Below are 22,825 nucleotides of genomic sequence, written 5' to 3'. Positions count from 1 at the left end.
ATAATCCTTCATGCAACATAATGTCGAGTTGTTTTCTCGAGTGATAAAACAGCAAATAGAGTTATCTGATACAATACATGGTATTTGTTATTCGGGCCTCATCTGATCATGGCTCCAAAGTCCAAAGACAGAGACTTGAAGCAGGAATAATGACACAGACAAATAAACACTAGTTGTGACTCCTTCAAACAAGTTAAACTTGAGATTAGGGTCTTGTGGAAAACCCAAAAAATAGACTCATTAATCAATGCCCACTTGAGAGACGAGCATATAGAAATTAAAGAGTTTTAATCATTATATATATGGTATACTGCAAATAGAAGAGCAGATACAGAAACTCCATGGCCAAATCAAGCATGGATAAGTCATTCTCCCTTGTTCTTGTTTTCGCCTTCTTTGTTTTGTTACATCACTCACTCTGTCTTGCTTCTTCCAAGTCTAACGAAGAAGCCGAAGCTCTTCTCAAATGGAAAGCCAGTCTTCAATTCAAAAATCAGTCTAGACTAACTTCATGGACTTATTCTCCAAATGATGCCACTAGTTTGGAACCATGCACTTGGCTTGGAATTTCTTGTGAAGATGGAAGCGTATTCGAAATCTTCCTACAATTTTCAGGTATTGTTGGCACACTCCATGAATTTTCATTCTCATCCTTCCATAATCTTACATATCTCAATCTTCACTCCAATCAACTCTATGGTCCCATAACACCTCAAATTAGTAATCTTACGAAGCTCATTTCTCTTGACTTGTCAAATAATCAGTTATCTGGAAATATCCCAGCTGAAATTGGCCAATTAACTCATCTTGAGGTTCTGCAACTTGGATACAATCGCCTGAACGGTTCAATCACTCAAGAAATAGGCAAGTTAAAGTCTCTCAAAGAGCTTTCTTTGTACAACAACAATCTAGAGGGACCAATTCCAACTTCTTTGGGAAACTTGAGTAACATGACCTATTTGGATCTCTCTAACAATTCGCTAAATGGTTCTATCCCAAAGGAGATAGGAAACTTGATTAATCTTTATTACTTGAGTTTGAGGAATAACCAGCTCAGCCAAGAAATTCCTATTACATTGATGAATCTACATGGCCTTTTTCAGCTAGATTTGAGTAATAACTTGCTCATTGGTCATATACCATCAAGCATTAGTGATTTGGAACACTTGCAGAATCTGAATCTCTCCCATAATAGACTCTCCGGCGGCATTCCAGAAGGCTTCAACGATTTGCCTATGTTGTCATGGATTGACCTATCTTACAACAATTTGCAGGGTCGTATACCATACAGAAAAGTTTATCAATATGAAGCATTCCAAGGAAACAAAAGATTGTGTGGAAATATCCAAGGAATAAAAAGATGCAAAAATAAAATCCCAATTATAGCCATTCTATTCCCTCTATTCGGAGCACTTTTACTTGTATTTGCAATCACTGGAATTTTCTTCATCACAAGAAAGAGAGAGAAAGGTCCGCAAGCTGAAGAGAGCAGCGCATATGATAAATGTTTGTCTTGGATATCATCAGCATTTGATGGAAGAATCATGTACGAAGAAATCATCAAAGCAACAAATGATTTTGATGCCACATATCGCATTGGAAGAGGGGGATTTGGAATAGTCTATAAAGCAGAATTGCCTTCAGCTGGCATTGTGGCCGTAAAGAAATTTCACTCATCGGGTGATGGAGAGCATGCATTCCAAAAGGAGTTCTTGAATGAGATAAAGGCATTATTGGAGATAAAGCATCGAAATATTGTGAAACTTCATGGGTTTTGCTCGAATGCTCTACACTCTTTTTTGGTCTATGAGTATCTTGAAGGGGGCAGCTTGGCCTCACATCTGAGAAGAGAAGAAACGGCCAAAGAATTAGATTGGAGTAAAAGATTGAATATTGTTAAAGGTGTGGCCCGAGCCCTCTGTTACTTGCACCATGATTGCTTACCGCCGATTGTCCACCGAGACATATCGAGCAGCAATGTTTTACTGGATTCTAAGTTTGAGGCTCATGTATCAGACTTTGGTACTGCTAAGCTTCTAAAGACCGATTCCTCCAATTGGTCTAAAATCGCAGGCACGTATGGTTATATTGCACCAGGTAGTGAATTTTATCATTTTCTCAACTGAACAATCCCATGATTATACATTCCTCAAACGTCAATTTTAACTCCTTGAATTTGCAGAGCTTGCATACATGATGAAGGTAACTGAAAAATGTGATGTGTATAGTTTCGGGGTATTATCAGTGGAAGTGATCAAAGGAGAGCATCCAGGTGACATCATTGAGTCTCTATTGTCTATTCGGGCAGAGGAGAATATGGTAGTGAAAGATGTTTTGGACAAACGCCTTCCACCTCCGTCGCTCGCAGTTAAGTATGAAATCAAAGTAATCCTGGAACTTGCAATTCAATGCATGCACTCTAATCCAAAACATAGACCAACCATGCATATGGTTTGCCAACAACTTTTAGCTCGATTTGTTTTCCAAGATCCACCCCCACAACTATGCTTGGATTAACTAGTAATGTGGAGGCTAATAAATTTACGTTGGACCAAACTCTGCTAGTAGGAATTGATCATTCCGGACATTGTAAGGCATCAAGTATGAATAATATTGCTTACATATCTTTGTATTGTTCGTTTCCTTCATATCTTTGACATAAGCATTGCAGCTGAGCAATATTATAGGCAGCCTCTATTTATGGGAACCAAACTATGATAAGTATGCTACAAATTCTGATTCTTGCTACAAGCAATCCACTCTGGTTTGTAAAACCTTCAATGGAAAGCCTTGTTTTTTGAGACAGCATTTTCCTTCACCAAACTCTCGATGCAAGAAGCAGAATTTCCTTCCGTTTGCTATTTTTTCAAGGAAAAATTCAGGGCAACTGTGAAAAGAGAGGATGAGGATAATTATTATCTCAAGTTGTTTTCTTGAGTGCTAAAACAGTAACAGATCCTTTTGTTTTGACACTACAGATTACTATCCAGTAAAGTTCCATACATATCCATGGATTCTATACTACATACTACATATTCAAGCAATATTTAACCTCTCAAAAGGAATCCCAGCTTATTAGTAGCCATCAGAACGCATTTTTCTAGCCTCAATACTCCTTTCATTCATAGTATGAATGTGGAGCGATTCATATGCACAATTGGAGTCTTGTAAGTCGATTCTACAATGTTGGTCTTCATCCCAATTGAAGATGAAGACAAATTGCAAAGACAAACAACAAAGTCTTTTGTCTTTGTTTTTCCACAGGTCTTCTCACGGCAAAGAAAAATGAAAAGTCTTTTCATCCAAAGTCTTCCATATATACATGGATGTCTCCTCATGGGTCCAATAGGTGAATAGTCCTCGTGAGATCGACAATTCGACATCTTATTTTTCAATATATTATTTGAGCGATTCATACATACACTTGCGAATTTGCGTAACAATATTATTAAAAATTGGGTGAATCTTACAATTCACGATTCAATACCATTCACAATTCAAAAAATTGATCAATCGATTCATATGATTCGATTTTATTTTCCAAATCTATCGTCTCCTGAAAACATGACTATAAGAGTTCTTTAGCAGTCATTACTTGCAGAAAAAACAAATACGACAATGAACATGCATTGTAGGTAACGAAATCCTGTTTATACACCAATTTTCATCTCCAGACCTGTAAATTGCATCAAAAACTGTCAAAAGAAGACGTGCTGAGATGGGAGTAAGGCAAGCCTCAAAATGCATTCCTCATCCACAGTCTTCAATTACAAGCAATCCAATTTGGTTTGTAAAACCCTCAGTAGCAAGCCTTTCTTTTTTGAGGCAGCAATTTCCAGGAACATAATGTCATCGTGGAGATGGATAACTAATATGCCAAGTTGTTTTCTTGAGTGATAAAACAGTAAAGAGAGAGTTATCTGATACAGTACATGGTATTTTTTATTCGGGTCTCATCTGATGGCTCCAAAGAGAGAGAGTTGAAGCAGGAATAATGACACAGACTTCGATTTTGGATAGAGATAGTATTGTTAGTCAAGTCTTCTTTGTAAAATCTCATACAATAACATCCATTAATTCTCCAACCCCACCTTACTACCCACAAGATTCAAGCTTCGACCATATCCATCAAAAGATGTAAACAAAAGTTGCGACTCCTTCAAACAAGTTAAACTTGAGATTAGGGTCTTGTGGAAAACCCAAAAATAGACTCATTAGGCGATGCCCACTTGAGAGTCTTCTAATTCAAGTCTTCTCAAACAACAAAAAGCATATATAAATTAAGAGTTTTAATATCATTTTTAATTCAAGTCTTGGCAAACAATAAAAGCATAAACTACAAAAAGAAAATCCATGGCAAAATCGACCTTGGAGAAGTCACTCTGCCTTGTTCTTGTTTTCCCCTTCTTTGTTTTGTTACATGATTCACTCTGTGTTGCTTCTTCCAAGTCTAACGAAGAAGCCAAAGCTCTTCTCAAATGGAAAGCCACTCTTCAAATCAAGAACCACTCTAGCCTAACTTCATGGACTTTTCCTCCAAATAATGCCACTAGTTTGGAACCATGCACTTGGCCTGGAGTTTCTTGTAGAGCTGGAAGCGTCAGTGAAATCTTCCTTGCATATTCAGGCATTGTTGGCACACTCCATGAATTTCCATTCGCATCCCTCCGTAATCTTTTATATCTCAATCTTAGCTCCAATGAACTCCATGGTTCCATACCACCTAAAATTAGTAAGCTTACCAAGCTCATTTCTGTTGACTTGTCAAATAATCAGTTATCTGGAAATATCCCCACTGAAATTGGCCTATTAACTCATCTTGGGGTTCTGGGACTCGGATACAATCGTTTGAACGGTTCAATCACTCAAGAAATAGGCAAGTTAAAGTCTCTTAATGAGCTTTATTTGTACAACAACAATCTAGAGGGGCCGATTCCAACTTCTTTGGGAAACTTGAGTAACATGACCTATTTGAATGTCTATAACAATATGCTAACAGGCACACTTCATGAATTTCCATTCTCATCCTTCCATAACCTTCCATATGTCAATCTTAGCTCCAATAGACTCTATGGTTCCATACCACCTCAAATTAGTCATCTTACCAACCTTGTTGATCTTGACTTGTCAAATAATCAGTTCTCTGGTAATATCCCAGCTGACATTGGCCTATTAACTCATCTTGAGGTTCTGCGACTCGGATACAATCGCCTGAACGGTTCAATCACTCAAGAAATAGGCAAGTTAAAGTCTCTCAAAGAGCTTTCTTTGAATGGCAACAATCTAGAGGGACCAATTCCAACTTCTTTGGGAAACTTGAGTAACATGACCAATTTGGATCTCTGTCACAATTTGCTAACTGGTTCTATCCCTTCTACTTTTGGAAAATTGGAAAAGCTAACAAGGATTTCCATATCCAAGAACAAAATTTCCGGCTCCATTCCGGGGGAGATAGGAAATTTGAAATCTCTTGAAACAGTAAGCCTCTATGAAACATACCTTTCCGGCCCAATTCCAAAATCATTGGGTGGTCTCACAAAACTCACCCATCTTTTGCTTTACAGTAATCATCTCTGTGGATCCATTCCCAAGGAATTTGGAAACTTAGTTTCTCTTGTTGTTCTACAGTTGTACGAAAACCAACTCAATGGTTCAGTTCCGGCTTCCCTTGGAAAATTGAAAAGCTTAGGGGAGATGTGCCTGAATGACAACAGACTTTCTGGATTCATTCCTCCAGAATTTGGATCAATCACCAACCTTTGGTATCTGGACCTATCCTCAAATACATTTAGCCACCCAATCCCAAAGGAGCTAGGAAACTTGAGTGATCTAGACTACTTGAGTTTGAGGAACAACCAGCTCAGCCAAGAAATTCCAGTTACACTGATGAAGCTACATTACCTTTCTTCACTAGATCTGAGTAATAACATGCTCATAGGTCATATATCCTCAAGCATTAGTGATTTGGGACGCTTGGAGAATCTGAATCTCTCCCATAATAGACTCTCCGGTGGCATTCCGGAAAGCATCAGCGATATGCCCAAATTGCTCTCCATTGACGTCTCTTACAACGAGTTGCAAGGTCCTATACCACACAGCAAAGCAATTCAAGATGTAGGCTTCGAAGCATTGCGAGGGAACCAAAAATTGTGTGGCAACATTCAAGGACTGCAATCTTGTAGTATTGATGTGAAATACCACAATAAGGGCCCTAAAATCCCATTTCTAGTCATTCTACTCCCACTTTTAGGAGTATTTTTACTTGTATTTGCAGTCGTTGGAATTTTCATCATCAGAAGAAAGAGAAAGGAAGTTCCTCAAGCTGAAGAGAGCAATGCATATGATAAACGTTTATCTTGGATATCATCAACATTTGATGGAAGAATCATGCACGAAGAAATCATGCAAGCAACAAATGATTTTGATGCCACATATCGGATTGGAAGAGGGGGCTTTGGAACAGTGTACAAAGCCGAGTTGCCTTTAGTTGGCATTGTGGCCGTAAAGAAATTTCACTCGTCGGTGGATGGGGAGCATGCATTCAAAAAGGAGTTCTTGAATGAGATAAAGGCATTATTGGAGATAAGGCATCGAAATATTGTGAAACTTCATGGGTTTTGCTCGAATGCTCAACACTCTTTTTGGTCTATGAGTATCTTGAAAAGGGCAGCTTGGCATCATTTCTGAGAAGAGAAGAAACAGCCAAAGAATTAGATTGGAGTAGAAGATTGAATGTTGTTAAAGGTGTGGCCCGTGCCCTCTGTTACTTGCACCATGATTGCTTACCGCCGATTGTCCACCGAGACATATCGAGCAACAATGTTTTACTGGATTCTAAGTGCGAGGCTCATGTATCAGACTTTGGCACTGCTAAGCTTCTAAAGACCGATTCCTCCAATTGGTCGAAAATTGTAGGCACCTATGGTTATATTGCACCAGGTATTAAATTTCATCATTCCCTCAACTGAATAATCCTATTATTATACATTCCTCAAACTTCAATTTTAACTCCTTGAATTTGCAGAGCTTGCTTACATGATGAAGGTAACTGAGAAATGTGATGTGTATAGTTTTGGGGTATTGTCTGTGGAAGTGATCAAAGGAGAGCATCCAGGTGACACCATTGAGTCTCTATTGTCTATTCGGGCAGAGGAGAATATGGTATTGAAAGACATTTTGGACCAACGCCTTCCACCTCCTTCGCTCGCAGTTAAGTATGAACTCAAAGTAATCCTGGATGTTGCAATTCAATGCATGAACTCTAACCCAAAACATAGACCAACCATGCATATGATTTCCCAAAAACTTCTAACTCGATTTGGTTTCCAAGATCCACTTCCACATCTATGTTTGGATTAACTAGTATTGTGGAGGGCCTGGAGGCTAATAAATCCCCATTGCACAAAACTCTTCTAAAAAGAATTCCTCATTCTGTAGCATCAATAAAGATTTCAATTTCCTGAGACTTCTATGTTGATTGGGGTGCTAATAATTCATTTTGAGTGCTCTGTTACTTGTCTTCTTGTTATTTGGCTAGAAAGTAAGGCTTCAAGTGGTTTTTGTACCTTCATAGTTCATTGCCTCCATTTCTTTGACAAAAACAAAAGAGCTGAGCAATATTTATATGCAACATCTATTTATAGGACCCCATGATGATAAGCATGGTTAGGCTAAAACAAGTGGTCTCTGACTTCCCCCTTATACATTAAAACTGAGGCAGTTTCTCTTTTTTCTTTTTCTTTTTTTAAATGTGAATATTAAGTAAGATCAATTAGGAGAGTAACAGTGTAATGGGACACTGAGAGTCTGATGTCCAATTTAAGTGTACTGCGTAAACTATAGAGGGGAACGTCTTTATCAGCATTACAGCAAATCCAAAAACAGACACCTTAAGGACATATATGCATACATACAAAATTGCAGACAAAGGAGCTCAAGAAAATCAAAAGCTAACTTTATTTCGGCAAAACAATCTCAATAAAGGTATGAATCATGAGCTAAAATACAGAAGAGGGCAACAAAAAGCTTGCCACTCTCGGAACAGATTTCAGCAAGAAATCCAAATTCAACGAAGAATCAGCGTTGATGTCAGAAGATAGAAAAAAAAAATCAATGAACATGAGTAGCGAAATCTTTCATGTACTCTAATTGCGTACATGCATCTCCATACCTGTAACCATCTACATCCTCATTCACAGTCTTCAATTGATTAGCAATCATGGCTTTGAAATCCTCAATAGCCTCGTCTTTTCCTCAGCGTGAGGTAAGCTTCTTCTTGCATTACAGAAATCAACGTCGCTTCTTTCTCAGAACCCTAAACCTGGCACAGAGAGCAGGGGGCTCTCTTATCCTGATGGTTTGAGCAGGGGATTCACGTTTAATCGCAGTAAGGCGTCACGAAAGAAATTGAGAAGGGCTGGGAAAGCTTTTGTATCAAGCAACTGATAAGTTTCCTCTCCGCAGCCTCCTTGAAAGTCGATGAGTATCAGCGGCCTCCATGGGAAGTCTAGCGAGCGGCTACATGCTTTCGCAAAATGTGTTCTTGTGGGACAGAGTACCGACTACAGTTATGCGTCTCGGATCTTCAGTCATCTGGGTCACACGGCTTGGTCAAAGTTAGCAGCTAGTCAACCACTCTCACTTGGACAAAACGACACAGTTTGGTATATATATATTTTAGCCGTTGTAAGACGTATTCAACAACTAATGAAATAACTTCAATTCTTCTTCTTCTTCTCTGATTGGCTTTTAGCCATTGTAAAATGGCACCGAGGCATTTCATGGGCCACGAAACATGATAACTTTGAAAATTGATAAAAATGGTGCATAATCCATGAAACTTCTAAAATAATGACACCAAGGCATAGAAAGCTTATTTGTAGCCATCACAAATATACCCAAAAAAAAAAAAAACCTTTTTGTAGCCCTTATTACTCCTTTTCATTCATAGTATGAATGTGGAGTGATTCATATGCACAGTTGGGCCCATAATCTAGATGTTTAAAGCTATTGCTAAATGTATATATGGAATACAGCACACTATTTATTCAAAGCCATAGTAAGAGTGTCTTATAAGTCAAGTCTTCTTTGTAAACTCTCATACAAATCCATTAATTCTCCAACCCCACCTTACTACCCACAAGATTCAAGCTTGGACCATGTCCACAAAAGATTGTGGCTATAACCAACTCCTTCAAACAAGTAAAACTTGATATTAAACCCAAAAATAGTCAATGCCCACGTGAGAGGAGCATATAGAAACTAAGGAGTTTTAATCATTATATATATGGTATACTGCAAATAGAAAGGCAGATACAGAAACCCCATGGCCAAATCAAGCATGGATAAGTCATTCTCCCTTGTTCTTGTTTTCGCCTTCTTTGTTTTGTTACATCACTCACTCTGTCTTGCTTCTTCCAAGTCTAACGAAGAAGCCGAAGTTCTTCTCAAATGGAAAGCCAGTCTTCAATTCAAAAATCAGTCTAGACTAACTTCATGGACTTATTCTCCAAATAATGCCACTAGTTTGGAACCATGCACTTGGCTTGGAATTTCTTGTGAAGATGGAAGTGTTTCCAGAATCAGCCTCGCATATTCAGGTATTGCTGGTACACTCCGCGAATTTCCATTCTCATCCTTCCATAATCTTGCATATCTCAATCTTAGCTCCAATCAACTTCATGGTCCCATACCACCACAAATGAGTCATCTTACGAAGCTCAGTTCTCTTGACTTGTCAAATAATGGGTTATCTGGAAATATCCCACCTGAAATTGGCCTATTAACTCATCTTGAGGTTCGGCGGCTGGGATACAATCGCCTGAATGGTTCAATCGCCTATGAATTTCCATTCTCATCCCTCCGTAATCTTACGTATCTTTATCTTAGCTCCAATGAACTCCACGGTTCCTTACCATCTCAAATTAGTGAGCTTACCAACCTCATTGATCTTGACTTGTCAAATAATAAGTTATCTGGAAATATCCCACCTGAAATTGGCCTATTAACTCATCTCGAGTGTCTGGGACTCGGATACAATCGCCTGAACGGTTCAATCACTCTAGAAATAGGCAAGTTAAAGTCTCTCAAAGAGCTTTCTTTTAACAGCAACAACCTAGGGGGACCGATTCCAACTTCTTTGGGAAACTTGAGTAACATGACCAATTTGGATCTCTCTAACAATTCGCTAAATGGTTCTATCCCTTCAAGTCCTGGAAAATTGAAAAGCTTAGACCATATGCTCCTGAATGACAACAGACTTTCTGGATTCATTCCTCCAGAATTTGGATCAATCACTCACCTTAGCGTTCTGGACCTGTCCTCAAATAATTTCAGCAACTCAATCCCAAAGGAGCTTGGAAACTTGAGTGGTCTACAATACTTGAGTTTGATGAATAACCAGCTCAGCCAAGAAATTCCTATTACATTGATGAATCTACATGAGCTTTTTCTGCTATATTTGAGTAATAACTTGCTCATTGGTCATATACCACCAAGCATTAGTGATTTGAAATACGAGTATTTGAATCTCTCCCATAATAGACTCTCCGGTGGCATTCCAAGAGGCTTCAACAATATGCCTAGGCTGTCAATTGTTGACCTATCTTACAACAATTTACAGGGTCGTATACCATACAGAAAAGTTTATCAATATGAAGCATTCCAAGGAAACAAAAGATTGTGTGGCAATCTTGTACTAGTATTGATGTGGAACATAGAGACACTTTTACTTCTAACAAGGGCCCTAAAATCCCATTTCTAGTCATTCTACTCCCACTTTTAGGAACACTTTTACTTGTATTTGCAGTCACTGCAATTTTCATCATCATCAGAAGGAGAAAAAAAGATCCTCAAGCTGAAGAGAGCAATGCATATGATAAATGTTTGTCTTGGATATCATCAGCCTTTGATGGAAGAATCATGTACGAAGATATCATTAAAGCAACAAATGATTTCAATGCCACATATCGCATTGGAAGAGGGGGATTTGGAATAGTCTACAAAGCACAATTGCCTTCAGCTGGCATTGTGGCCACAAAGAAATTTCACTCACCAGCTGATGGGGAGCATGCATTCCAAAAGGAGTTCTTGAATGAGATAAAGGCATTATTGGAGATAAAGCATCGAAACGTTGTGAAACTTCATGGGTTTTGCTCAAATGCCCGACACTCTTTTTTGGTCTATGAGTATCTTGAAGGGGGTAGCTTGGCCTCACATCTAAGAAGAGAAGAAACAGCCAAAGAATTAGATTGGAGTAAAAGATTGAATATTGTTAAAGGTGTGGCCCGAGCCCTCTGTTACTTGCACCATGATTGCTTACCACCGATTGTCCACCGAGACATATCGAGCAGCAATGTTTTACTGGATTCTAAGTTCGAGGCTCATGTATCAGACTTTGGCACTGCTAAGCTTCTAAAGACCGATTCCTCAAATTGGTCTAAAATTGCAGGCACCTATGGTTATATTGCACCAGGTATTGAATTTTATCATTCTCTCAACTGAGCAATCCTATGATTATACATTCCTCAAACTTTAGTTTTAACTCCTTGAATTTGATGAAGGTAACTGAAAAATGTGATGTATATAGCTTTGGAGCATTGTCAGTGGAAGTGATCAAAGGAGAGCATCCAGGTGACATCATTGAGTCTCTATTGTCTACTCGGGCAGAGCAGAATATGGTAGTGAAAGATGTTTTGGACCATCGCCTTCCACCTCCGTCGCTCGCAGTTAAGTATGAAATCAAAGTAATCCTGGAACTTGCAATTCAATGCTTGCACTCTAATCCAAAACATAGACCAACCATGCATATGATTTGCCGACAACTTTTAGCTCGATTTGGTTTCCAAGATCCACCCCCAAAACTACGTTTTGATTAACTAGTAATGTGGAGGCTAATAAATTCACATTGGACCAAACTCTGCTAGAAAGAATTGCTCATTCCAGACATTGTGAAGCATCAAGTATGAATAATATTGCTTACATATCTTTGTATTGTGTCAAATAAGATTCTTATGTCAAACTTCAGTTTTCATGTCTTTGACATGAGGATTGTATTATATGCAATCTCTATTTATCGGAACCAAATGAGGATAAGTATGATTAGGCTAATACAAGTGTCTCTTTACTTTAGTATTCAAGTGAAAACATCAAACTCACTTCGACATACGCCTTGTCTGCACAATCAAGTCCTCTGGTGATGGCTTCACTGAAGTCAATACTTGATCAAGCATTGATCAAGTCAATGCTTGCTACTGTTAGCAACCCAGAAGATGCTTTAATTATCCAATTACTTCAAGTCTCTGCTGGAGGCTTTTCTTGGAATACCAACTTCATTCGTGAGGAACAAGATTGGGAAGTGGTGACTTTCACAAACATCTGGAGCCTTGTCTATAGTGCAAAGATCAATCTTTGTTGGAAGGTAGCAAAAAACAACCATTTTTCTGTGAGTTCTTTCTATAAGGAACTTCTGAAAGATAAATTGCACAATGGGCACTCTCAATTCCCTTGGCAATGGCTTTGGAAATCTAAGGCTCCCCCTAAGAGTGTGTTTGGATTGAGGGATTTGGGGGGAAGGGAAGAGAAGGGAAAGAGAAGGAAGAGAAGGGAAGAGAATGGAAGGGAAAATACATTTCCCTCTCTCATGTTTGGATAGATAAAAAAAGAAAGGAAAGAAAAGTAGTTTAATTGACTAGTTTATCCTTATTTTTTATGTTTAAGTGTTATGTCCAAGGGTAAAATAGGTTTTTAACTTATAAGTAACTTAATTAGTAATCTCTTCCCTCCAAATGACTCCATTTTGGGAGGAAAGAATTTTGACAAAAATTTAAAAAGATCTTCCTCCCAAATCCCCTCAAATCCCTCCCCTCAATTTTTTATAAACTATCCAAACAAGAGAATTGGAAGGAAACTCCCTTTCCCTTCTCTTCCCTCCCCTCCAAATCCCTCAATCCAAACACACTCTAAGTGTGTTTTTTTCTGCTGGGAGGCAGTTTGAGGTAGAATCCTAACAATGGTTAACTTGCAAAGGAGAGGCATTTCGTTGGTAAACCGATGTTGCCTCTGTAAAGCAGGTTTGGAATCTATCAGTCATCTTCTCTTGCACTGCGAGTGGTCTTCTAAAATTTGGGCAAATGTTCTGAGGCTGCTGGGCATTTCTTGGGTCACTAATTCTTCAGTGGACAAGGAATTATTGGCTTGGAAGGGCGTAAGCAGGGACAAAAGGCTAGGAAGTCTTTTCCAATTAATTCCAATTTCTGTGATGTGGATGCTATGGCTGGAAAGGAATAACAGAGTGTTCAAAAACAAAGAATCCTCCATAGACACTTTCTTAGTCACCTGGTTTGATTGCCTTAGGTTCTGGGGCACTTCCTTTTCTGGGAACATTTTTGATCATCTGTTTATCTCCCCCTTGTAATTTGTTTGGGTTGCACCCCCTTGGTGCTCGAATAAAACTTTTTCCATTCAAAAAAAAAAAAAATTTGTTTTCTTCTTCTTCTTCTTCTTTTTTTTTTTTTTTTAATTTCCATTGGTGGCGTTGATCAATGTCTTTCATTATTTTTGTTTGTTAACTAAGTATGCATTTTAGATTTCAACTGGTTTTGTTAGGAAACACCAATGGACTCAATTACCCATACTTAACTACTTAACTATTATTGTAAGATATTGGCTGCTTTCCCAACTCCAACTCCAACTCCAAGTCCAACCCATCACAGGGCTTTCAGTGCATTTCAAGACCTTCCAAGGCTCACCGTTTTAAAACACGTCTAACTAAGTCAAGGAACACATGGGCTAATATACATTCTATTGCATCTTTATTTTAGCGATGTATGACTTTCTAAATAGCTTTGATTATCACTACAAAATAAGAATCCCATAAAAATTATTCGAGCCCAAATACAATTTAAAAAATTGTTTGGACTTTAGACTCATCTTATCGGTACTAAAATGTCTAAAAGCTTAATATAGAATACCCAGAGCATGCTAAAAAAAACCCAAAAGAGTTATTAAAAAAAGAAGTGAACTGCCTTTGCTAGTTCAACAAAGAGAGAATTGGCAGTTAGACAAGCAGCCTAGCTGCACTGCATTTTCCACTGAAATGTGTCAAACAACATCTCCTTCTGGGGACTATTTCTGTAATGCTAAACATGATAACAAATTACATATCGATGCTTCATCCTTAAGAACCAATTTTCCAAATACGTGAATGAACATGCATTGTAGTTTCCTAAATACATCTTCATACCTGTACAATGCATCAACAACTGTCAAGAGAAGACGTGCTGAGATGGGAGTAGGCCTCATGATGCATTCCTCATTCACAGTCTTCAATTACAAGAAATCCAATCCGGTTTGTAAAACCTTCAGTAGCAAGCCCTGTTTTTTGAGACAGCATTTTCCTTCACCAAAAATTCGATGCAAGAAGAGGAATTTCCTCTTCTTTGCTATTTCTTCAAGGAAAAATGCAAGGTAAAAGTTAAGAGAGAGGACGAGGATTCCGAAACCATTGGCACTGTAAATGTGAAAGTAGCTACTAATAATACTTCATGCAACATAATGTCAATGTTGAGATGGATAATTAATATGTCAAGTTGTTTTCTTGAGTGGTAAAACAGTAACAGATCCTTCTGTTTTTGACACTACAGATTAGTATTACGTAAAGTTTCATACAATATCCATGAATTCTATACTACAGACTATTCAAGCAGTATATAACCTATCAAAAGGAATCCCAGCTTATTAGTAGCCATATCAAAGCATTTTTCTAGCCTTATTACTCCTTTCATTCATAGTATGAATGCGGAGTGATTCATATGCACAATTGGAGTCATAATGTAGAAGTTTAAAGCTATTGTTAAATGTGTATATGGATATAGTACACTAATTAATTCTTCAAAATCATAATGAGAGTGTCTAATAAGTTGTTGAGAGAAAAAGGACCATGCTTAAAGGTGCTATAGAGACAAAGACTTTGACACAGGCAGAAGCCAGAAAGAGAGTCTTCTAAGTCAATTCTTCACAAACAACAAAAGGATATATAAAATTGATTGTTCATAGTTGGTTTGATTATAGTTGTAAGAAAAAAATAAGGATCAAATAAATATTACTAGGGGTCCAATTACAATTTTGAAAATTATTTGCAGTTTAGGATCATTTTACATGGTATTTGTTATTCGGGTCTCCTCTGATGGCTCCAAAGAGAGGGACTTGAAGCAGACAGACTTTGACTTTGGCATAGAGAGAGTCTTCTTTGTAAACTCTCATATAAATCCATTAATTCTCCAACCCCACCTTACCAGAAGAACAGACTCCTTCAAACAAGTTAAACACTTAAACTTGAGATTAGGGTCTTGTGGAAAACCCAAAAATTGACTCATTAGTCAATGCCCACTTGTTTTGGTTTATATGGTATACTGCAAGTAGAAGGGCAGAGACAGAAACTCCATGGCAAAATCAAGCTTGGATAAGTCACTCTACATTGTTCTTGTTTTCCCCTTGTTTGTTTTGTTACATGACTCCCTCTGTGTTGCTTCTTCCAAGTCTAACGAACAAGCTGAAGCTCTTCTCAAATGGAAAGCCAGTCTTCCACTCAAAAACCAGTCTAGCCTAACTTCATGGATTGTTCCTCCTAATAATGCCACTATTTTGGAACCATGCACTTGGGATGGAATTTATTGTAAAGATGGAAGTGTTTCCAGAATCAGCCTTGCAAATTCAGGTATTGTTGGCACACTCCATGAATTTCCGTTCTCATCCCTACGTAACCTTGCATATCTCTATCTTAGCTCCAATAAACTCTATGGTTCCATACCATCTCAAGTTAGTCAGCTTACCAAGCTCATTTATCTTGACTTGTCATATAATCAGTTGTCTGGAAATATTCCACCTGAAATTGGCCTATTAACTCATCTTGAGGGCCTGGAACTCGGATACAATGGCCTGAACGGTTCAATCACTCAAGAAGTAGGCAAGTTAAAGTCTCTCAAAGAGCTTTCTTTGTTCAGCAACAATCTAGAGGGACCGATTCCAACTTTTTTGGAAAACTGTAGTAACATGACCTATTTGGATCTCCATAACAATTTGCTAACTGGTTCTATCCCTCCTACTTTTGGAAAATTGAAAAGACTAACAATGATTTCACTATCCAAAAACCAAATTTCCGGCCCAATTCCAAAATCATTGGGTGGTCTCACAAAACTCACCCATCTTTTGCTTCACAGTAATCATCTATCTGGATCCATTCCCAAGGAATTAGGAAATTTATTTTCGCTTGTTTATCTAGAGTTGGACAAAAATAAACTCAACGGTTCAGTTCCGGGTTCCATTGGAAAATTGAAAAGCTTAGGGGAGATGCGCCTGAATGACAACAGACTTTCTGGATTGATTCCTCCAGAATTTGGATCAATCACCGACCTTTGGCATCTGGACCTGTCCTCAAATAAATTTGGTTACCCAATCCCACAGGAGCTAGGAAACTTGATTAATCTCATCTACTTGAGTTTGAGCAATAACTTGCTCATTGGTGATATACCATCAAGCATTAGTGGATTGAAAAATGTGGAGAATCTGAATCTCTCCCATAATAAGCTTTCCGGTGGCATTCCAGAAAGCTTCAGCGGTATGCCGAAATTGTCGTCCATTGACGTCTCTTACAACAAGTTGCAAGGTCCTATACCATACAGTAAAGCAATTGAAGATGCAGGCTTCAAAGCATTGCGAGGGAACGAAAAATTGTGCGGCGACATTGAAGGACTGCAATCTTGTAGAATTGATGATAGTATTGATGTGGAACACAGCTACACTTTTACTTTTAACAAATTTATAGTCATTCTACTACCACTTTTAGGAGTACTTTTACTTGTATTTGCAGTCACTGGAATTTTCATCATCAGAAGAAAGAGAAAGAAAGATCCTCAAGCATAAGAGAGCAATGCATATGATAAACGTTTGTCTTGGATATCATCAGCATTTGATGGAAGAATCATGTACGAAGAAATCATTAAAGCAACAAATGATTTCGATGTCACATATCGCATTGGAAGAGGGGGATTTGGAATAGTCTACAAAGCAGATTTACCTTCAGCTGGCATTGTGGCCGTAAAGAAATTTCACTTATCGGTTGATGGGGAGCATACATTTCAAAAGGAGTTCTTGAATGAGATAAAGCATCGAAACATTGTAAAACTTCATGGGTTTTGCTCGAATGCTCGACACTCTTTTTTGGTCTATGAGTATCTTGAAGGGGGTAGCTTGGCATCATTTTTGAGAATAGAAGAAACAGCCAAAGAATTAAATTGGAGTAAAAGATTGAATATTGTTAAAGGTGTGGCCCGTGCACTCTGTTACTTGCACCATGATTGCTTACCGCCCATTGTCCACCGAGACATATCAAGCAGTAATGTTTTACTGGATTCTAAGTGCGAGGCTCATGTAGCAGACTTTGGCACTGCTAAGCTTCTAAAGATTGATTCGTCTAATTGGTCTAAAATTGCAGGCACCTATGGTTATATTGCACCAGGTACTGATTAAAGTTCATCATTCTCTCAACTAAACAATCTTATGATTATACATTCCTCAAACTTCAGTTTAAACTCTTTGATTTGCAGAGCTTGCCTACATGATGAAGGTAACAGAGAAATGTGATGTGTATAGTTTTGGGGTATTGTCGGTGGAAGTGATCAAAGGAGAGCATCCAGGTGACATCATTGAGTCTTTATTGTCTACTCGGGCAGAGGAGAAGATGGTACTAAAAGACATTTTGGACCAACGCCTTCCACCTCCTTCACGTGCAATTCAGTACGAACTGACAGTAATCCTAGAACTTGCAACTCAATGCTTGCACTCTAATGCAAAACATAGACCTACCATGCGTATGATTTGCCAACAACTTTTAACTCGATTTGGTTTCCAAGATCCAGCCCCACAACTATGTTTGGATTAATTAGTAATCTGGAGGCTAATAAATTCACATTGGACCAAACGCTGCTAAAAGGAATTTCTCATTCAGGGTGTCTGTGTTGCATCAACTAAGATTTCAATTTCCTTGAGACTTCTATGTTGACTGTGGTGTTAATAATTCATTTTGAGTGCTTTGCTACTTGTCTTCTTGTTATTTGGCTAGAAAATAAGGCTCCAAGTGGTTTTTGTACCTTCATAGTTCATTGCCTCCATTTCTTTGACAAAAAACAAAACAACTGAGCAATATTTCTATGCAACATCTATTTATAGGAGCCCATGATGATAAGAAGGGTTAGGCTAAAACAAGTGTCTTTGAAGTTACCATTCAAGTGAAACCAACCATCAAACTCACTTCACTTCCCCTATATCACCGAGGCTGTTTCTCTTTTTCTCTTTCCCCTTTTTTAAATTTTTTTTTTTAAAGATGTAAATATTGAGTAAGATCAATTAGGAGAGGGGAACGTCTTTATCAGCATCACAGCAAGTCCAAAAAAAAGACACCTTAAAGACATACATACATACATACAAAATTGCAGACAAAGAAGCTCAAGAAAATCAAAAGCTCACTTTACAGAGGCAAAAACCATCTAAATAAAGGTATGAATCAAGCTAAAATACAGAAGAGAGCAACAAAAGGCTTACCACTCACAGAAGAGATTTTTCAAGAAGAAATCCAAATCCAACGAAGAATCCGCGTTGATGCCAGAAGATGAAATCCGCGTTGATTATCTCAGCTGTTGCATCAGACCGGCCTCTTCAACCAAGAGCCCTTACAGTATCTGGGGAAAGGATAATGCTTCGTCCCCCCAAATTTGCTCCCCCAAATTACCCCCAATCTATGTGGCAACCTACCTGGCAACAGTTGATGTGGATATTAATGCAATTAAAATAAAAAAAATTCGCTCATAAGTCCCCTCTCGAACAATGCGATACCCTCCATTTTCTCTCTCTGCAACGCTTCGTCTCTCCATCACGCTTAGTCTCTCTCTCAATTTTCGACGTCTCTCTCCCATCTCTCTGTACCTTTCAACCCCATTTATGTATGTCACTCCGACAACGAACAGAACCTCTGCCGATTTTTGAGTATTGAAGGAACATTCATGGCCGCTATTTCTGTGCCACTGCAACCTTGCAAGCAAGGTCAGTCAGCATTTCGTAGTAGATTAACATTTTCTTCACGTAACTCTTCTTTTTCATTCACCATTTAGCATGTTGCTTATGAAGATTAATTTGTTTTGTATGTATGAAATTATTTTGAATTGTTTTCTCTATAAAATAGGTTGTGTTATGGAGATTAATGCAGAGCATGATAGAGATAATAGTCCTTTGCTAAATGAGAATGAAGAAATTGAAGAACCTAAGCAGGGAATCATTTTTAGTTCGAAGGAAGATATTTATGCATACTATAAGAGATATGCCAATCAAATAGGATTCTCTGTAGCTCTTAGATCACAACATGTGGGGGTCAATGGAGAGTTAAAATACTTTGTAATTGAATGTTCTCGGGCAGGGAAGAAGAAAAGTAAATCTGAGCTAAATCCATTGAAGCCATCTCTATCTGCAAAAGTGGATTGTAAAGCACGATTGAGGGCAATCTTACAAAAGGATGAGACATTCATGATAAGTAAAGTAGTTCTTGAGCATAATCATGAATTGATCTCAAGTGACATTAGGCACTTCAAATGTAATAAGAGAATTAACACTCCTACAAAGAGAAGATTGGAATTAAATGATCAAGCAGGGATTGGTGTTTCCAGAAATTTCACTTCCTTAGTTGTTGAAGCAGGGGGGTATGATCACTTGTCTTTTGATGAAAAAGATTGCCGCAATTATATTGAGAAAGCACGAAGATTGAGACTTGGGGAAGGTGATGCCGAATCAATCAGAAACTATTTTTTGAGAATGCAAAGAGAAAATTCCAACTTTTTTTACATAATAGACTTTGATGATAATTGTCGCATAAAAAATCTATTTTGGGCTGATTCACGGAGTAGATCAAGTTATGAAGTGTTTGGAGATGTTGTTTCTTTTGATACGACTTATCTCACAAACAAATACGATATGTCGTTTGCCCCTTTCGTAGGAGTTAATCACCATGGACAGTCGATTTTATTGGGGTGTGGCTTGTTATCAAGTGAGGACACCGACACATTTGTTTGGTTGTTCAAGTCATGGTTAGCTTGCATGTTTGGTCGTCCTCCAATGCAAAGCTATGCAAAATGCTATTGAGATTGTATTTCCAGAAGTGAGACATAGATGGTGCTTGTGGCATATTATGAAAAAAATACCGGAGAAGTTAAGAGGTTACTCTAGATATGAAGCTATCAAAGAGGCAATGTTAAAAGTTGTTCATGATACTTTCAGCATTTATGAGTTTGAGAAAGAATGGAGTGTGATGGTTGAAAGGTTTAGTCTTCAGGGTAATGGGTGGTTGGAGACATTATATGAACAACGGCGTCGTTGGGTTCCAGTTTATGTCAAAGATACATTTTGGGCAGGTATGTCAACTACACAGCGTAGTGAGGGTATGAATGCTTTTTTCGATGGGTATGTAAACTCAAAAACCACTTTGAGGCAATTTGTTGAGCAATATGATAATGCTTTGAGGAATAAGGTTGAGAAGGAGACAAAAGCCGACTTTAAATGTCGTCACAAGATGTATGACTGCCTAACCATGTATGACATTGAGAAGCAATATCAGGTGGCCTACACCAATGCCAAATTTAAAGAGATTCAGGAGGAGTTTAAACGAATGATTTACTGTGTTCCATCTCTAGCCAAATATGATGGTTCAGTGTCAATTTATAGCGTTGCAGAAAATATGAAAGTGGGAGATTATTGGAAGCAAGTCTACTTTATTGTTCACTTTAATACGGTTGATAAATGGATGCAATGTACATGTCGCTTATTTGAGTTTAAAGGTATTTTGTGTGGCCACATTTTCAAAGTGCTCACGGCGAGACAAGTAAAGGATGTTCCAGATAGTTATATCTTAGAAAGATGGAGAAAGGATTTGAAACGATGCTACACATTCAGTAAAACAAGTTATAGTGGCTCGGGTGATGCTAGTAATGCACTATTTTCTGATGAAGCTCGACTTAAACTCAATGAAATTGTTCATCTTGCATCCAATTCTGAACTGAAACGTGAAATTGTGATGCCTGATTTGGAGAATTTGAAGGAAAAAATTTTGAATGATGAAGCGCAGATTTCTGTTAGTTCGAGACTAGTTGTTAACAATACAAGCAAGTTACGTAGCCCTTTAAGTGTTCGCCGGAAAGGTCGTCCAGTAACTAATCGAAAGGTCTCAAAGATTGAAAAGATTACATGTCGTTTAAAAGCCAATAAACCAAGTCAGAAGAAGGTAACTTTGTTACTTGTTTAGTTTTATTGTTAAAACATCTCAGTTTTCTTTAATTTTTTGTACTCTTGTAGGGAAAAGTGGTGGAGGCTACACCTACTAAATTAGAGACTATCCATGATGTTCGCGAGATAGGAGAGTGCAGTCAAAATGGTGACGGAGAGTGCTGTCAAAATGGTGATCTACAATCCAAACCTAGTTGAGTACGGTGAATGGATGATGGTGAAGATAATGCTCCTGAGCTTCTTTATTTTTTTGGACATTGTACTGATTTTACTTTTGAGCATGTAGGTGAAGATAATACTCCCGAGCTTCTTATTTTTTGGACATTGTACTGATTTTAATTTTGAGCATGCAGGTGAAGATCATGCTCCTGAGCTTATTGATCTTTTGGACATTGTACTGATTTTAATTTTGAGCATGTAGGTGACAATCATGATTTTAATTTTGAAAATTTACTGATTATGATTTAAAGATTTTTCCATAATGATTCAAAGACATTACTGCTTCAGTACAAGCATTTCATCCAAAACCAAACTTGATAGTGAAAATAAGAATGTTCCATAATTTTGTTTGAGGCATTTCACCAAACAATTTAAGTACACTTTCCATACATACCCGTAAGTGTAATAGTAACAAAAATCTCAGCAAAGCTATTTACTTTAGATCACTGTTAAAGTAGCAGCAAAGCTATTCAATACATACACTTCTCATTCTAAAGAAAAGATCAATTGCATCCAGATGGGGTGCTATTTGTTATGGGATTAACAAGGGCACTTCTCATTTTAAAGAAAAGATCAATTGCATCCAGATGAGATTAACAGGGGCGATGTGGGTTGAAAGGGAGAGAGATATGAAATCGGAAAAGGAGAGAAACAAATTCGTCGTTAATGATGTATTGGTGTTGCAGAAGTGTTATGAGAGAGAGAGAGAGAGAGAGAAAGGATTCACGATTGATGGTGTATTGGTGTTGCAGAAGCGTTATAGAGAGAGAGGATTCGCAGTATCAAATTACGAGAAGAAAGAGAGAGAAATATAAGAGATAAATGGATATGTCAGATAAAAGTTATAAATATCCATTAATATCCACATCAGCTGCCAAGTAAGTTGGCCACATAGATTGGGGGTAATTTGGGGGAGCAAATTTGGGGGACGAAACATTATCCTTTTCTTAAATCGTGCTAATCACGTGCCTTTAGCTCTGTGTGAAGTGTGAACCTTCAGTATTTTGATAAGTCATCTTTTTTAGGGTTGGACAAGTCTCAAAATAGCTCATCTACTTTGGCAAAACATGTTGATAGAACAAATAAAATTAATTAAAATAATATCACAGTAAAATAATATTAATTAAAATTTTGTATTTTTATTGGTACTTCCCGCACATTGCGTAGACCCCTAACTACTAAATAGAAAACCTCATGTATAAAAAATGTCATTATAACTATTTAGTGTCTATTTATATTTCACACTTCGACCCTTTTGTTTCTAAATTTCTTCATTTAGTGTCAT

General features: G+C 37.9%; 5 protein-coding genes and 1 pseudogene across 7 annotated transcripts; all 6 read left to right on the top strand.

The window, feature by feature from the left end:
* Window positions 1–335: 335 nt before the first annotated feature.
* Window positions 336–11,690, top strand: LOC119990158 (MDIS1-interacting receptor like kinase 2-like). Of its 3 annotated transcripts, XM_038836007.1 has the most exons (3): window positions 483–615; window positions 765–2,097; window positions 2,183–2,851. In XM_038836007.1, the coding sequence occupies exons 1-3, from the start codon at window positions 529–531 to the stop codon at window positions 2,515–2,517; spliced, it is 1,755 nt and encodes a 584-aa protein (XP_038691935.1). In that variant the 5' UTR covers window positions 483–528; the 3' UTR covers window positions 2,518–2,851. The 3 variants fall into 3 exon arrangements, 2 of the variants coding, with proteins under 2 accessions (XP_038691934.1, XP_038691935.1); XR_005465955.1 differs by adding an exon at window positions 11,562–11,690 and having other exon boundaries at window positions 336–2,202; XM_038836006.1 differs by having other exon boundaries at window positions 336–2,097; window positions 2,183–2,850.
* Window positions 4,321–7,463, top strand: LOC119990157 (annotated as a pseudogene).
* LOC119987682 (probable leucine-rich repeat receptor-like protein kinase At1g35710) lies at window positions 8,962–13,767 on the top strand. Its single transcript, XM_038832604.1, has 5 exons — window positions 8,962–10,685; window positions 10,784–11,473; window positions 11,605–11,744; window positions 12,131–12,418; window positions 13,660–13,767. The coding sequence occupies exons 1-5, from the start codon at window positions 9,326–9,328 to the stop codon at window positions 13,765–13,767; spliced, it is 2,586 nt and encodes an 861-aa protein (XP_038688532.1). The 5' UTR covers window positions 8,962–9,325.
* A 436-nt stretch (window positions 13,768–14,203) lies between these two features.
* Window positions 14,204–16,920, top strand: LOC119987681 (MDIS1-interacting receptor like kinase 2-like). Its single transcript, XM_038832603.1, has 3 exons — window positions 14,204–14,466; window positions 15,141–15,249; window positions 15,421–16,920. The coding sequence occupies exons 1-3, from the start codon at window positions 14,204–14,206 to the stop codon at window positions 16,918–16,920; spliced, it is 1,872 nt and encodes a 623-aa protein (XP_038688531.1).
* On the top strand, window positions 15,580–18,586 carry LOC119988431 (MDIS1-interacting receptor like kinase 2-like). Its single transcript, XM_038833470.1, has 3 exons — window positions 15,580–15,715; window positions 16,868–17,515; window positions 17,604–18,586. The coding sequence occupies exons 2-3, from the start codon at window positions 16,981–16,983 to the stop codon at window positions 17,936–17,938; spliced, it is 870 nt and encodes a 289-aa protein (XP_038689398.1). The 5' UTR covers window positions 15,580–15,715; window positions 16,868–16,980; the 3' UTR covers window positions 17,939–18,586.
* Window positions 18,587–19,055: 469 nt separating this feature from the next.
* LOC119987680 (protein FAR1-RELATED SEQUENCE 5-like) lies at window positions 19,056–20,184 on the top strand. Its single transcript, XM_038832602.1, has 2 exons — window positions 19,056–19,095; window positions 19,235–20,184. The coding sequence occupies exons 1-2, from the start codon at window positions 19,056–19,058 to the stop codon at window positions 20,182–20,184; spliced, it is 990 nt and encodes a 329-aa protein (XP_038688530.1).
* The last annotated feature ends 2,641 nt before the right edge of the window (window positions 20,185–22,825 follow it).

Source organism: Tripterygium wilfordii, chromosome 21, assembly GCF_013401445.1.
Source record: "Tripterygium wilfordii isolate XIE 37 chromosome 21, ASM1340144v1, whole genome shotgun sequence".
In the NCBI taxonomy this organism is placed as follows: Eukaryota; Viridiplantae; Streptophyta; class Magnoliopsida; order Celastrales; family Celastraceae; genus Tripterygium; species Tripterygium wilfordii.
Note: the sequence above shows the minus strand (reverse complement) of the source record. Positions and strands in the feature narration are given on the sequence as shown.

Excerpts from the sequence above, each read along its gene's own strand:
- LOC119987681 (XM_038832603.1), top strand. The coding sequence starts at position 14,204 with ATGAACATGCATTGTAGTTTCCTAAATACATCTTCATACCTGTACAAT. Across the intron at positions 14,467-15,140 it reads TCTTCAAGGAAAAATGCAAG|TTTAGGATCATTTTACATGG; the intron begins GTAAAAGTTAAG and ends AATTATTTGCAG. Across the intron at positions 15,250-15,420 it reads GCATAGAGAGAGTCTTCTTT|AAGGGCAGAGACAGAAACTC; the intron begins GTAAACTCTCAT and ends TACTGCAAGTAG.
- LOC119987680 (XM_038832602.1), top strand. The coding sequence starts at position 19,056 with ATGGCCGCTATTTCTGTGCCACTGCAACCTTGCAAGCAAG. Across the intron at positions 19,096-19,234 it reads ACTGCAACCTTGCAAGCAAG|GTTGTGTTATGGAGATTAAT; the intron begins GTCAGTCAGCAT and ends TCTATAAAATAG.
- LOC119987682 (XM_038832604.1), top strand. The coding sequence starts at position 9,326 with ATGGCCAAATCAAGCATGGATAAGTCATTCTCCCTTGTTCTTGTTTTC. Across the intron at positions 11,474-11,604 it reads CTATGGTTATATTGCACCAG|TGGAAGTGATCAAAGGAGAG; the intron begins GTATTGAATTTT and ends GAGCATTGTCAG. Across the intron at positions 12,419-13,659 it reads AGATCAATCTTTGTTGGAAG|ATATTGGCTGCTTTCCCAAC; the intron begins GTAGCAAAAAAC and ends TATTATTGTAAG.
- LOC119988431 (XM_038833470.1), top strand. The coding sequence starts at position 16,981 with ATGTACGAAGAAATCATTAAAGCAACAAATGATTTCGATGTCACATAT. Across the intron at positions 17,516-17,603 it reads CTATGGTTATATTGCACCAG|AGCTTGCCTACATGATGAAG; the intron begins GTACTGATTAAA and ends TTTGATTTGCAG.
- LOC119990158 (XM_038836006.1), top strand. The coding sequence starts at position 342 with ATGGCCAAATCAAGCATGGATAAGTCATTCTCCCTTGTTCTTGTTTTC. Across the intron at positions 2,098-2,182 it reads GTATGGTTATATTGCACCAG|AGCTTGCATACATGATGAAG; the intron begins GTAGTGAATTTT and ends TTGAATTTGCAG.